Below are 12,456 nucleotides of genomic sequence, written 5' to 3' on the forward strand. Positions count from 1 at the left end.
AGCAGAGGGGAGCAGTCCCTTCTCACGCCACCAGCCTCCCAGGCTCCCTCTAGCGCCCCCCATTGGCAGACCCTGAGAGGGACCCAGCTAACAAAGCAGAAATGTTTGCAGACTCCCAGCCCCAGCATCCCAAAATATAGAAAAGGCTTGAAGCTGAGAGAAAACAGCCTAAGAACCAACACACAGGGAGACTTAGGCTTAAGTGTAGAAAGATTTAAAAGAAACAAAACTATAGCACTAGTATTTTTATATTTTTATATTATGGTGTTTTTAAACACGTGATTTATAAGACTGTAAGACTCTTTATAAGAGTTTTATAACACCACTTTAAAATGTGTAATTGAGCAATTAATTTAGACGTGATTTTTTATGGTGACATCTAAGTTTGAGTATAAAAACATTTAAAGTTTCCCTTATTTATAAGTTTAATTTATTAGTTTCCATAAGAATTTAGGATTTGGGAAGATTTTGGTATGCTGTCAGAAAAACTGAAGTACTTAAAAAAGAAATAAATACATTAAATTTATAAATGCATGTGTTTGAAGTGCCGAGCTAAGCTTGTAAATAGGACCAAGCATGATTCAAAGGCTCCTCCAAAGTTATTGGTAAAATCCGCTAGACTTATAAACAGAATAGTAAGATTTGTAAGCTGAACTTAAAAGCCTAACAAAGGTTTTTTTAATCTGTATCTTAAATTGAATATTGATTCTAAAGACAAAGTTATTAATTGTATTAAATGATTACTAATTATTAAACTTATTAAAATATTATTTTTAAAGCCAAATTTAAACTTAATTTTTATAGGAAAAAAACTCACTGAAATCTTTCCTACATAAGAAACTCACCGTCCAGGACACCGAGTCCCCACCCCCAGCCCCACTCCCTACCCCATGAGATTTTTCTAGACGTGGCTGGAGAAGAGCAAGAGAGGCAACTTCGTTTCTCTGCTTTTCTGGAAACCATCTCACCTTGTAGCAGGCTGAGGAGATCATGCCCCAGCGTAGCTGTTTTGCCTCCTCACCTTCTATCAAGCTAGGATCCCTCATGGGATGGAGAGGATGACCAGTGGACTTGGGGTGAAAGAACCTGGGGTCGAGGCCCAGCTCCATCGCTTAAAGAACTCAAGCCTCAGTTCCCCACCCCGCAAAACAGGGGTGATAGCTGCCTTGCAAGGTTGTCAGGAGGATCAGCACAGTGCTGGGCACACCAGGGCAGCAGAATCGGAATCTTCCTCCTGCTGGATCCCGAGAGCAGGGGGCGTTAGGGCAAGGAAGTTCTTGCCCGAGCACACTGGCCTGGGACACTCCCTCTTACTCTTGGCAGGAGGACTTTTCCAAAGATGGTGCTGTGCAAGCCCTCTCCCTCCCTTCCTCAGGCACATGTGCCAGGCCCCAAAGGAATCTCTCACCAGACTGAAAGAGGACAGGCTAAGAAAGAGGCGGCTGGCTCAGGAGCAAAGCAGCAGCCCTGGGGACAGGGTTAGCTCTCTGCAGGGACACAGCAGCCACTGGCTGGAGCAGGGAGGGGAGGGGCTGCAGGGAAGGGCTCAGACCTGGCCCCTACCTATGTTCACAGGTCCCCTGGCCACTAGGTAGCCTAGCTGGAACATGCTTAGGGAGTAGCCTGGGGAAGGTCCCTGCCGAGGGAGAAAGGAAAGAGGGTGAAGGAAGGCCCTTTCTGCAAATACTGGGGAGCGAAGGGGTGGAGATCAGAATTATCACCATCCTACTAATTCATTTAATGCACATGACTTAGAACTTTCTCTGTGTTGCTAGGCCCCAGGCATGCAAACAGAAATCTTACACATCCCTGCCTTCCTGGCACGTGCACCTGAGAATGAGGCAGGAGTGGCTCCTTCTACCTGGAGAAGCTGTGGGGAGGGCCCCCAGGGAGAGGGAGCAGCAGGAGGAAGGTGGGAGGGTATGGAGGTGGAAGGCAGCTTCCCTGGACAATGACCAGTCCTGGGGAGACTGACGCTTGTTCTCAGGGAGTCAGAGAGCAGCAAAGGAGGCCAGAGAGGCAGGTGGGGGCCAGCTTGGGAAGGACCCTGGAGTCAAGTTCAGGTGTGTGGAGTTTATTGGAAGCCAGGGAAAAGTTTTAAGCAGGGATTGCATTTTAGAACGATCAGTTGGTGGTGTCCATAGGGAGGGATGGTGTCTGGGGACAAATACAGGAAGTACCAAGTCATAGAAGTCCAGACAGGGGACGATGAGGGCCTGAAGGCACATGACACAGGAAGAGAAGGGTTTGAGGGAGGGGCTCCAGAATCGTCACCCTGAGAGTCGGGGCCATGCTGGGTGGAAGTCAGGCTTAAAGGCCCCTGGCCCAGGCCAGCCAGTCTCCCCTGGACACCAAGACCAGCACTTGCCTGCCCAATGCACTCTCATCCTCCTAGGGTCCCCAGCACACCACGTGGCTGCCTTTCTCCTACGGAAAGAGATGTCAGAGAGGGGGCTGCAGAGGCAGTGCCCACAGACAGACATCACAAGACAGAGATTATCCTGGATTATCCGGTGGGCCCAATGGAATCACAAGGGTCCTTAAAAGTGGAAGAGGGAGGCAGAATGTAGGCTGGCGTGATGCGATGTGAGAGGGATTCAACCCACCATTGCTGGCGTTGAAGATGAAGGGGGGCCGTGAGCCAAGGAGTGTGGGTGGCCTCTAGAAGCTGGCAAAGACAGGGAAATGGATTCTCCCTTAGAGAGGAGACAACGGCAGCCCTGCTGACACCTTGATCTTGGCCCAGCGAGACCCATGTCAACTTCCAGCCTACAGAGATAACAAACATGTGCTGTTTTAAGCCACTAACTTGTGGTAATTTGTTACAGCAGTGATAGGAAACGAAAGCAGACTGTAAGGCTGGCTCCTTATCATTCAGGTCTCAGCTCAAATCAATTTTAGAGAGACCATCCTTAGCCACCTTCCCTAGGGCACCCTCGCATCACCCCTAGTCACTGCATTCTGCCATTTTATTTCATCTGGTGTTCACCATTTGAAATACCTGTCAACATGATTCCCTCATCAGAATGTAAGTTCCCAGAGAACAGGCACCTTAGTTATCTGTCCATCTCTGCGTCCCCAGCCCAAGGAAATTGCCTACGCACAGTGGCAGGTCCACAAATGTTTGGTGGGTAGTGGGAGTGGATGGCCGAGAGAACATGGGGGCGCACCAGTGACATGAAATCTACCCGGCAGAACACTCAGCGGTTCTTCTCCCCAGTTACAGCCTCTGAGGGCTCAAGCAAAATGTACAGTACACTCCCCTCTACGTCCTCCAGGATCTTCACCCAGTTCAGGTCACACCTCTTTGAATGCTAAGCCTTCAGAGGCCACAGGCTTATGCTGCTCCAGCCCTCCTAGGAAAACTTAGAGAGTAAAATATTATAAATTCCCTGTGCCAGACAATCAGAGGGGAATATATGAGGACACAGTCCATGAGTAAATACGGTAAAAGTATTCCCTCTGGGTCACACACTCTGGGAAGAGACCAAGGTGGTTTTAGAAGAGGCCTTGCCCTCTCAGACTTTGTTCAGTGTTTCCAAGGCGCTGCAGACAGGCTGTTTCTCCAGGAAATGACTTGCCGGTGCCACTGAGGATGGCAAACAAAACCCAGGAGGGACCGGCTGAGCTGAGGCTGCTGCCTAACCCTGGAGTGGAGGCAGGGAGGCAGACACAGGAAGCATGAGGACAGGACGCATAAAGATCTAATGGACTGCTGTGCTTGCAAGTGCAATCGAGACACGCAATGTGGGGGCAGGGTAACATGTACAAAACGGTGTTTATTGAATCCGGTTTGGAAACAGACAACATGAAAGGTTTTTGGTTTGTGAGCTCACTCCGAATTTAGAGTCGTGATCACTTCCTGTCATTAAACCTCAGCCACAGGAAGATCCTAGCTTAAATAGCAAAAATCAATCTTCATCTCATCAAGGGGAGAAAAAGTGGTTAAAAACACTACAGCTGTCACTCTTGCAATATTTCTGATGGCTAAAATGCCCATAAACATCAAGAAAATTTTTATACATACAGTCTGAAATATTTATTGTACATCAAAGGTGAAGTTTTAAACTGGCTAACAGTCATCAGCAATTAAGGATACTGGATCTGAACTGACACTCCCATTCTCAACCTAAGAGCTCACGTATTTAACTGATGACTGCTGTCTTCATCAGGAGCATTTGGTATATGGAAAAGAGATTTTTAAAACATATATATTGTTAATGTTGTAAACTAAAAAAGCAAACCCAAGCATGATTGATTACTCTGCTTGGATCAATAAATACTAGTCCCAAGTGCTATAGTATACCAATAAGGACAGAAGCCATCGGTTAAATAAATCATCATGTTGCTACTTACTGATGTTCCATTTGCCTAATGCATGTTAGTCAATTTGTGGACTTTATCCAACACATACACAGAGATTATTTTTGGTTTGGAATCCTCAGAAGATCTCCTTTGGACATTTCTCTTCCATCAGTCTTAGAAGGATGAAAATGAAACAAGTTCTTAAACAAAATTTCCAAATTACAAGCCATCAAAAGCACGACTCTGGTCATATTTCAGATCTTCCCCCAGAAGGGAAATGCCGTCAAGGCTTGGATGAGCTTAGAAGATTTCTTCCCCCGCTGGCAGCTGAAACTGGCCTCATCCTCTCCCAGCACCCCCTGCCATATTGGAAGCCAGGCTGGCTCAGGTCTCTGAGATTTCATGAACAACCTTGCAGAGACTAACAGGATACCTAGAAGCTGCCAGAAGGGTCCAGAGGAGCCTTCTCTTTTTTCTGGAGCTGTAATTAGTGGGGCCAATAGGCAAATATGAAGAGAAGAACAGGGATTCAGAGTGAATAAACTGCTCAGGCCCAGAGGGAACAGTGTTAAGGATACAGCACAGTACCAAAGGCTGCTGCCCCAAAAAGCATCTTGAGGCCTCACATGTTAGAAATTTCAGGCACTTCCGGGCACCTCTTTATTCACAGGGAATGAATATCTCTCCAAAAGGTCCCCCCCACATCTTCCCCTTCACCCTGTGAAGCACTGAGACATCCCACTGGCTACAACCCTCTGTTCACGAGGCACGCTGAGTCCCCTACCTCAAGGCAGCTTTTCCTCTAAACTACAGCACTCACAAACACAGGCCATTCTGTATTCAGGTCCGGCTGCTTCCAGAGCTCTGCAGCCCATGCACCCTGCCCACCACGGAGCACTTCCACCCTGAACCACTGCCAATCTCCTTTTTTAGGAGGGTTGCTTACTTTTTAGTTTGAAGCCACACACCGTTGGAAATGAGCAGTGCAAGATCCCACGTGCAAATATTTGCAACAATTTTTTTGAAACGATGCACATTTAAAGAATTCAAGTCAAATCCAGGAACAGACTAGTTGTTTGGTATCAGCTGGCCCCGCACCCACTAGGAAAATGGCCAGTTTCTGAAATGAGAGAGGGAGGAAGGCACCAGCTACTGCTCCGGGGAGGTTAGTGCCTTGAGCGTGGGAGGAAGCCTGAGAGGGAAATGCCAAGGCTTAATCAGAGACGGGGGGTCTCCAGCCTTGTGGCCGCCTGCGCCAAAAGCCCAAGGCGGCATGGAGGGTCTGGATATAGGTGAGGATGGACCCTCACCCACAAGGGAGGCAACTCTTCCCCAGTAATTCTGAAACTAAAACAAGGGAGGTGCATTCCCAGGGTCGTGCTTGGTAGGGCTGCAGTCTACCCTCACTCAATAAGACAGGAGCAGAGGTACCTCTCGATTACCTCTTTTCACCCACAAGCCTCTGCATCACCGGAACCTAAAGGGGACTCTGAAAGCCAACACGTCCTGGATGGTTCTGTGTGGCCCAGACAAGCTCCTGCTACGGGAATGCCAGGGGCACTGGGATATATCATTGGGAGCAACGGACAGTCCAATATCCGAGGGGAAAAGGCCCAGAGATGAGGATCTGAGTCAGGCAGGCAAGGCTGGAAGTCAGACAGAGAACATGAGGCAATTGAGTCTGTGTGGCTGCAGAGAGGTGGTCACAGTCACAACAATGGAGGGGTTGACAACAAGGATTTCCCCGGGGCACTCAGACTAGGCCTGTACCCGAAAAGCCACAAGGCAGCATCGCCCAAAGGAATAGCCCCTCGTGCTCGCTGGGGATGGAGCCGTCCCCATCCTGCTTGCCAGGCAGGAGCTGGGAAGTCCAGAGGTGGGCCTTCAGCTGAGGGAGGCACAGTTCAGCTCCGAGTCCTCCTGGCTGCCCCCCGCCCCCTCCTCCAGCTCATCAGGGCTGTCGGTGATGTTGGGCTCGCTGGAGCACTGCCGGTGGGGCGGGGGGAAGCTGGGCGGCAGGAGCAGGCGCTTGTCCTCACTGCCAGGCTCCTCGCCCAAGCCTGAGTGCATCCTGGTGGCCATGGCCAGCAGCTGGATGTCCGAGTGGGCATTGGCCACCGTGTGCCGCCGGACGCTGCCACACTTCTCTAGGTAGGCCTCCCCCTCTTGCTCTGTCAGTGGGGTCAGGGCCATCTCGTTCAGGGGCCGGCTGACAGTGGTCATCGGGGAGGCATAGTTCAGGAGAGTGACCTTGGGCCGGACCCTGGAGTGGCGCCTGGCTGCAAGAGAAAAACCAGCAAAGGCTGTAATGGCGGAGGGGAGAGTAGGGGTCCAAAGCTCCTGATCAATCTGGGGGAAGAGGGAGCGGGTGGCTCCACCTGCAGGAACAGCATTAGGGGAAGCCTGCTGGAATGCAAGCCAGGAAGTTGGGATGTCGACATGTGTCTCTTGCAACTTTATCTGTTTGTGCCAGATACTGCCCCTGACCAAGCCTCGCCCCATAACAGGGGTGACCAAAGGCCTTTCCTCGATAGATCAGGTTCAAGGGACTCTCTCTTTCCCAGCTGCTGCGTGAGCTTCACTGGATTTGCCCTAAATTCCCTGTCAATCAGTCTCCTCTGAAGACTTGAGCACTGGCTAGACCAGCTTCCAAAAGAAGCCCTCTGGTTCCATTCAGCTGGACACAGCCTCTGCAGTATCAACGTAAGCTTAAATCCAGAGGAAGAGGTAACTGGGGGCCCCTCAGCTATCACAGTTCGGGCAGTGGGACACCCTCCAAATCGTCCTGACCCGGGACTCCCAACGCTCCTTCTCTTCCAGCCAGGACCGTGGTCTGAGACCCATGTCTGTTCAACTCAATACTCTGGATTCCAACAGCCTTTAGCATCATCGACGAATGGGCTAGGCTCCATGGAGGCAGACACAAAGAGGAGGACTGGACACGAATTATTGTTATACAACGGCTGCTGCTTGAGCTCTCACCACATTCCAGAAACTTGACATGTATTCATCTTTTGAATCCTCCTAAAAACTGAACCTAAGTCATGATGTATTATCAGTTCCTGCTTTACAGAAGAGAAAGCTGAGTATCAGAGAGGTAATAACTTAGCCACACTCACACAGCTAGAATGTAGGAGAGCTGAGACTCACACATGGTCTGTCTCACTCCAGACCTCGCTCGTCCCAGCTGCCATGCAAAGCGCACAGATACCTGTAACAGGCTAGATATCCAAGGGAAGGACAAGCCAAGTACGTGGGGTTCAAAGAGAGGAAAAAGTGTACCCATGTGGAGACAATCAGGAAACTTGCCAGGGAGGATGTACACTGGAGATATGCCTTCCGAGTAGCAGAACTCCCAGAAGGGAGCAGGGGTGACAGCGTCCTGAGCAATGGGAGCAGCCTGAGCACAGCGGGCCACAGCTTGGCCAGAACACAACCTACGTGAATCAGGGGAGATGCGCCCAGGCAGGCAGGGTGAGCCATGTCGTAGGAAGCCCCTCGGAAGCCAGATGGAACCATCTGTGATCAATAGACAAGCCATGGGGTGGGGAACAGGCGGCACTGCAGGTGTAGGCAGGATGGGGGCTGGGCTTCAGGAAGATTCACCTGGCAGGAGCGTGCACGGTTGGAGACTGAGAGGCCAGGAGTCAGGAAAGCCAGGGAGACCATGTATAATTTTCTACAATAAATATGGATTACATGTGGAAAAAAATGAGCACTAACATCAGAGTCAAGGTGACAGGTGACCAAGACAGCAACTCGAGTCGTGGTGGTGATGAGGGCGAGGCAAGGAGGAGCACGGGCTGGAGCCCCCCGAGACCGCACTACAGGAGCCAACAGGCAAGATGCCCAGGGAGGGGAGAAGAGGACTCAGGATGGCGGCAGCGCCGGGCTGTGCGACAGGACGACGGGGAGGGGCTGGGAAAAAGCCGACGGATCTGCAAGTTTGAACTGGGGGAAAGAAGTTTTGGCTACAGATAGAAATTCGGATCTTTTCAAAAAATATTGAAGGACGTAAGAAAATGTTCACAAAATAATAATATTTGGTGACAAAAGCAGAATATAAACATTATTATATGCACTTTTTCCTTTTTTAAACAAAACTGGGGTTATACTAGGTGGTGTATTCACACACATACATGCACACATATGTATAAAAACCAGGAAGTCTATATCTAACATCAAAATAGCAACAGCAGAAGGGTAGAAGGATTACTAGTGATTTTTAAAGTTTCTTCTTTATCCTTTTTAAAAATATTTTCCAAATTTTATTCCATGTGCATGCATTTCTTTCATAATGAGAAAAAAACATTTTGGGATGTGAAAACTCTGGAGTCCCCAGTGGCTGTAACCCTCAGAGTAAACGTGACCTCTCTGAAGAGGAAGAGGGGTCGAGACTAAGTCATTCTCTTGCATGCCTGCACGAGGGGGCGGATGCCGCCCGAGGGCTCACGGGAATGAACGATTAAATCACTCACAGCCAGCACACGCTGAGCACTTGAGAACGGCGGGCACTGTTCTCAGCACCTTCCAGGTGTGAGTCCTTTCCACCTCGTGAGGCGGGGCCTGTTGCCATTATTGCCGTGTCACCGAGGGGGAGCTAAAGCACCATGAGGGCAAATAGCCTGCCCAGTGTTACCACGAGGAGGCATAGCTGGGGCTGGAAGACGGCCTGGCCTCCAGAGGCCGAGCATCTTCACCAGTGAGCCCCTCTGCCTCTCAAGAAGGAAGGAAACCCTAGGATGGGCTGGAGAGGCGGGAGAAGAACCAAACAGTCAAGCAAGTAAAATCCAGGGAGAAGATTCCAAAAGAGGAAGCCTATATAGCAGCAACACCCCAATGCCCAGGGCCTCTCCTCTCCCCACCTCCACAAGGACTGGGCCAGGACAGGGACCTCGGCACCCCTGCACCTCCTCGCTTCCAGCGCAGCCTCCTCCCGTGCTGCCCTAGAGGCACCCGCCTCTTCTCCAGCTTGGCCGCCGCATCTGCGTCGGGCGCTGGATGCAAGACCCCAGCAAGGCAGAGGAGGTTGAGGATGGAGGCCTGAGGAATGGGGGGGCGCTGTTCAAGCCCTCTTCTTTTCAACTGCCCCTCTCCCAGACTTCCAACCACCCACCCCATTTTGCCTGTCATGGCTTTCCTCGGCTCCCACAGGATCCCTGAGACCCTGAAGACCCCAAAAGAACACGCTCCGTCTCCCAGCAGGGGATGCAGCAGGGAGCAAAGCAGAGGGGCCTGACAGCGTTGACGTTCCCTGGGCTCTGCCAGGATCATGGGGAAAGCAGACAGTGCCTTGGGGACAGGCGGCCTCTGCTGTGTCGGTTTACTCCCAGCTCTTCCCTTGGATCTGGGGGCCCCCGACACATGCTATGGTCACTTCCAAAGCTCATGGTCCTGGATGGGCATCGCAGTGAGACCTGCCGTGTCCATCTGCTCAGCTCTCAGCAGTGCCCGTCACTGGGTGGTTTTATATGCCCTGTGTATACATATGTCCACAAACAACGACAAGAGAATGAAATCCTAACCCTGAGGACTAAGTCACCAAGTCCACTGGCTTGGAGCCCCAAGGGAGCTGTTTGGCAATAACAATCATATTTCATCATCCCCGTTGTTCAGATGGGGCAGACTGCGGCTCAGCCCATTCTCGTAGGTTCTGAAGGGCAGGGCCCAGACTCTCCCCACCACACGCTGCTGCCCTTGGAGGACGTGCTTCTTGAGCCGGCCCACCCTCTGAAGTCAGGTAAGAGCAAACACCAGCCCCTGCAGGTCCAGACAAGAGGCTGTGCAGTCTGGGGGAGGCTGGGTCACTGGCCCCCTCTCTGGGGAATAACAAACAGGAGACAAGACGCCAAGACAGAAGAGTCTAGGCCAGGCGTTGACAGGGGTTCTCTCTGAAGCACAGGTGCTCAAACCCTCTAAGCCACACATTTCTGTCATGTTCCCACATTTTTACAATAACCATGTGTTACTTTTATGACCACAAAAATCGATGACTATAAAACAGAAGCACTGGAAAAGTTCAAAGAAGCAAGGACCCTATTAAAGAACCATCCTTTAAAAAATGCCCTTGAAAACAACTCATTTCTCTCCTGCTGCTGCTAAAAGCCAGCACTTGAGCTTGGCGGGTGGGAAACCCACGTCGTGGCCCGAACTCTACACCCAGCCTGGCAGGACTGGCTGGGCTGTTCGAGGAGTATGCACTGCGTGCAGATCTCTGTGCTGCTGAGACTGGGCGGCTGCCGGCGGGAGCAGGCGGGTTTGTGCGGACGGCAGAGCTGAGGGAGCAGACAGCAGCTACACCGTGTCTATCGTTGACAGAGACTCCAGTGCTGTTTTACGGGAGTGTGGGGGACCCAGGGGATGATTCTGCTTGGGGAGGGGTGTCTGGAAAGGAGCGGTACTCGTGTTAGACTTTTCAGCGTGGCTAAGACTTGGGATGGGCAGACATGGATGGGGCAGGCAGCCTGGGAAGAGGAAAGAGCTGCAACAAAGGCTGGGCCCAGAGGGGACATCGGGCGAGCTGAGGCCACAGGGGACAGACGTGCACGGTGGACACATGCAGCATCTCTGGAGGAAATGAGAATTCGTCTGATGATCTCCATGGCCCCAACTGGGGAGAATGAGCCAGGAAAGGTGTCGTGGACGGGGGCCCGCACGTCCTCCACCTCTCACGTTAGTCCAGCAGCCCGAAGCCGTTGGAGGCTTCAACAGGCAGCCAACTGACGAGAGTGGCTACTTCGGCTGCTGCTGAGAGCTGGGGCCACACTGAGGGTGGCCAGCTCAGAGGAGGGGGTCCCCAGGACGCCTGCCCCTGTCCTTCAACAAACACTTCTTGAGCTACTATGTGTAGAATGCTGTGCTGGCTGCTGAGAAGGGAAACATAAATCTGATAAGGGGCCTGGCACAGGGGCTTGAGCCCGCGCCCTGCTCAGCGTGTATGGAGGGGGTGGGGCGGGGTTGGTCTCAGAAGCAGTCATTACCTGAGCGTCTTCTGCGTGCTCGGTACTGTAACAAAAAAGGAGGCGCGTCACTGACGTGATCCTTCCGAGCATTCTGCAGAAAGGGAACGTGAAGCTGAGCTGCTAACTGACTTCACCGTCACAGTCAGGGATGAGACCAGGATGCGAGCCCAGGGCTGACAGCAGAGCCCCCGCTCACGACCACTGGGCGGCCTGCTAAATAGCTGTTAAAACCAGGTCCACGTGACAAATGTCGGGGCAGAGGTACAGACGAGAGCACCTGGGGATTCAGAGAGGACGGTCCTGCAGGGGGGTCCTTTCAGACGGCCTGCTCCTCCGAGAGGGACTGACTGACCCCAGCCTGGCCACTCACTGACTCCCTGAGAGGAGAGGGGGTGCCAGGGCTCAGGAAACCCGGGGACCCACACGCTCCCTGTCCTCAACAGGCTCCGTCTAAGGGGGAGACTGAAATGATCAGGCCAGGACTACACAGGACGGCAAGGGCCAGAATACGTGGTGTGGGGCCCAGGGGAGGGAGCAGGGAGGCAGACACAACTCATCTGGAGTGGCTCCACAGGGCAGGGCTGCTCTAGCTGGGGCCCGGGCCCAGACAGCAGGTGGCAGCTCGGCCTGGGCCCTGGTGGGAGACGGGGCAGCTTCTGCCTCCTCTGTGCGCAGCCCTCAGGGGCTCAGAGATGCGACTCCAGGCCACACAGCTGAAGCGCAGCCCTTGTGGCTTCCAAGGCCCCGCTTCTTCTCGGGCTGCCTCCCTCCTTACGGCTGCTCCAGGCCCATGACTCGTGGGAGAGGCCTGCAGCTCTTCCTTCTGCTTTCTGGGCGGAATGTTTTGGTTCCCAAGACTGGGTGTGGGCAGAGCCCAGACCACAGGGGCAGCTGGGCCGTGAGTGCCCTGGGCAGGCAGCGTTTCCTCACTAACTCCCACCGACTCCAGAGCCAGCCCCAGACAGGTACATCAGCCGCCGCCCCCTGGGGTCGGCCCGCTGGGCCCCTCGGCAGGGAGCCTTCAGATGGAACGCCAGGCCCACGCTGCTGCTGCCTGCTGTCTGCCTCTCTTTTTCTGCTTTGCACCAGGGAAAGCTGGGGCCTGCCCCTCAGAGGGAAATCTCCCATTCAGGGACTGATTAAGCTGTGAGCACCCCCTGGGCCTAAAACCTGGTCCCTCCCTTGCAGT

At 52.5% G+C, this 12,456-nt stretch overlaps 1 protein-coding gene across 3 annotated transcripts in view; it reads right to left on the reverse strand.

Moving 5' to 3' along the window:
• Positions 1-3,759: 3,759 nt before the first annotated feature.
• Positions 3,760-12,456, reverse strand: part of PRR5L (proline rich 5 like) — a 73,248-nt gene continuing 64,551 nt past the window's right edge. For all 3 annotated transcript variants that reach the window (XM_058527137.1, XM_058527136.1, XM_058527138.1), the window contains exon 9: positions 3,760-6,584. In XM_058527137.1, coding sequence (XP_058383120.1) covers positions 6,190-6,584 — 395 coding nt within the window. In that variant the 3' untranslated portion in view covers positions 3,760-6,189. The remainder of the gene's footprint in view (positions 6,585-12,456) is intronic.

Source organism: Diceros bicornis, chromosome 31 (assembly GCF_020826845.1).
Source record: "Diceros bicornis minor isolate mBicDic1 chromosome 31, mDicBic1.mat.cur, whole genome shotgun sequence".
NCBI classification, from domain to species: Eukaryota; Metazoa; Chordata; class Mammalia; order Perissodactyla; family Rhinocerotidae; genus Diceros; species Diceros bicornis.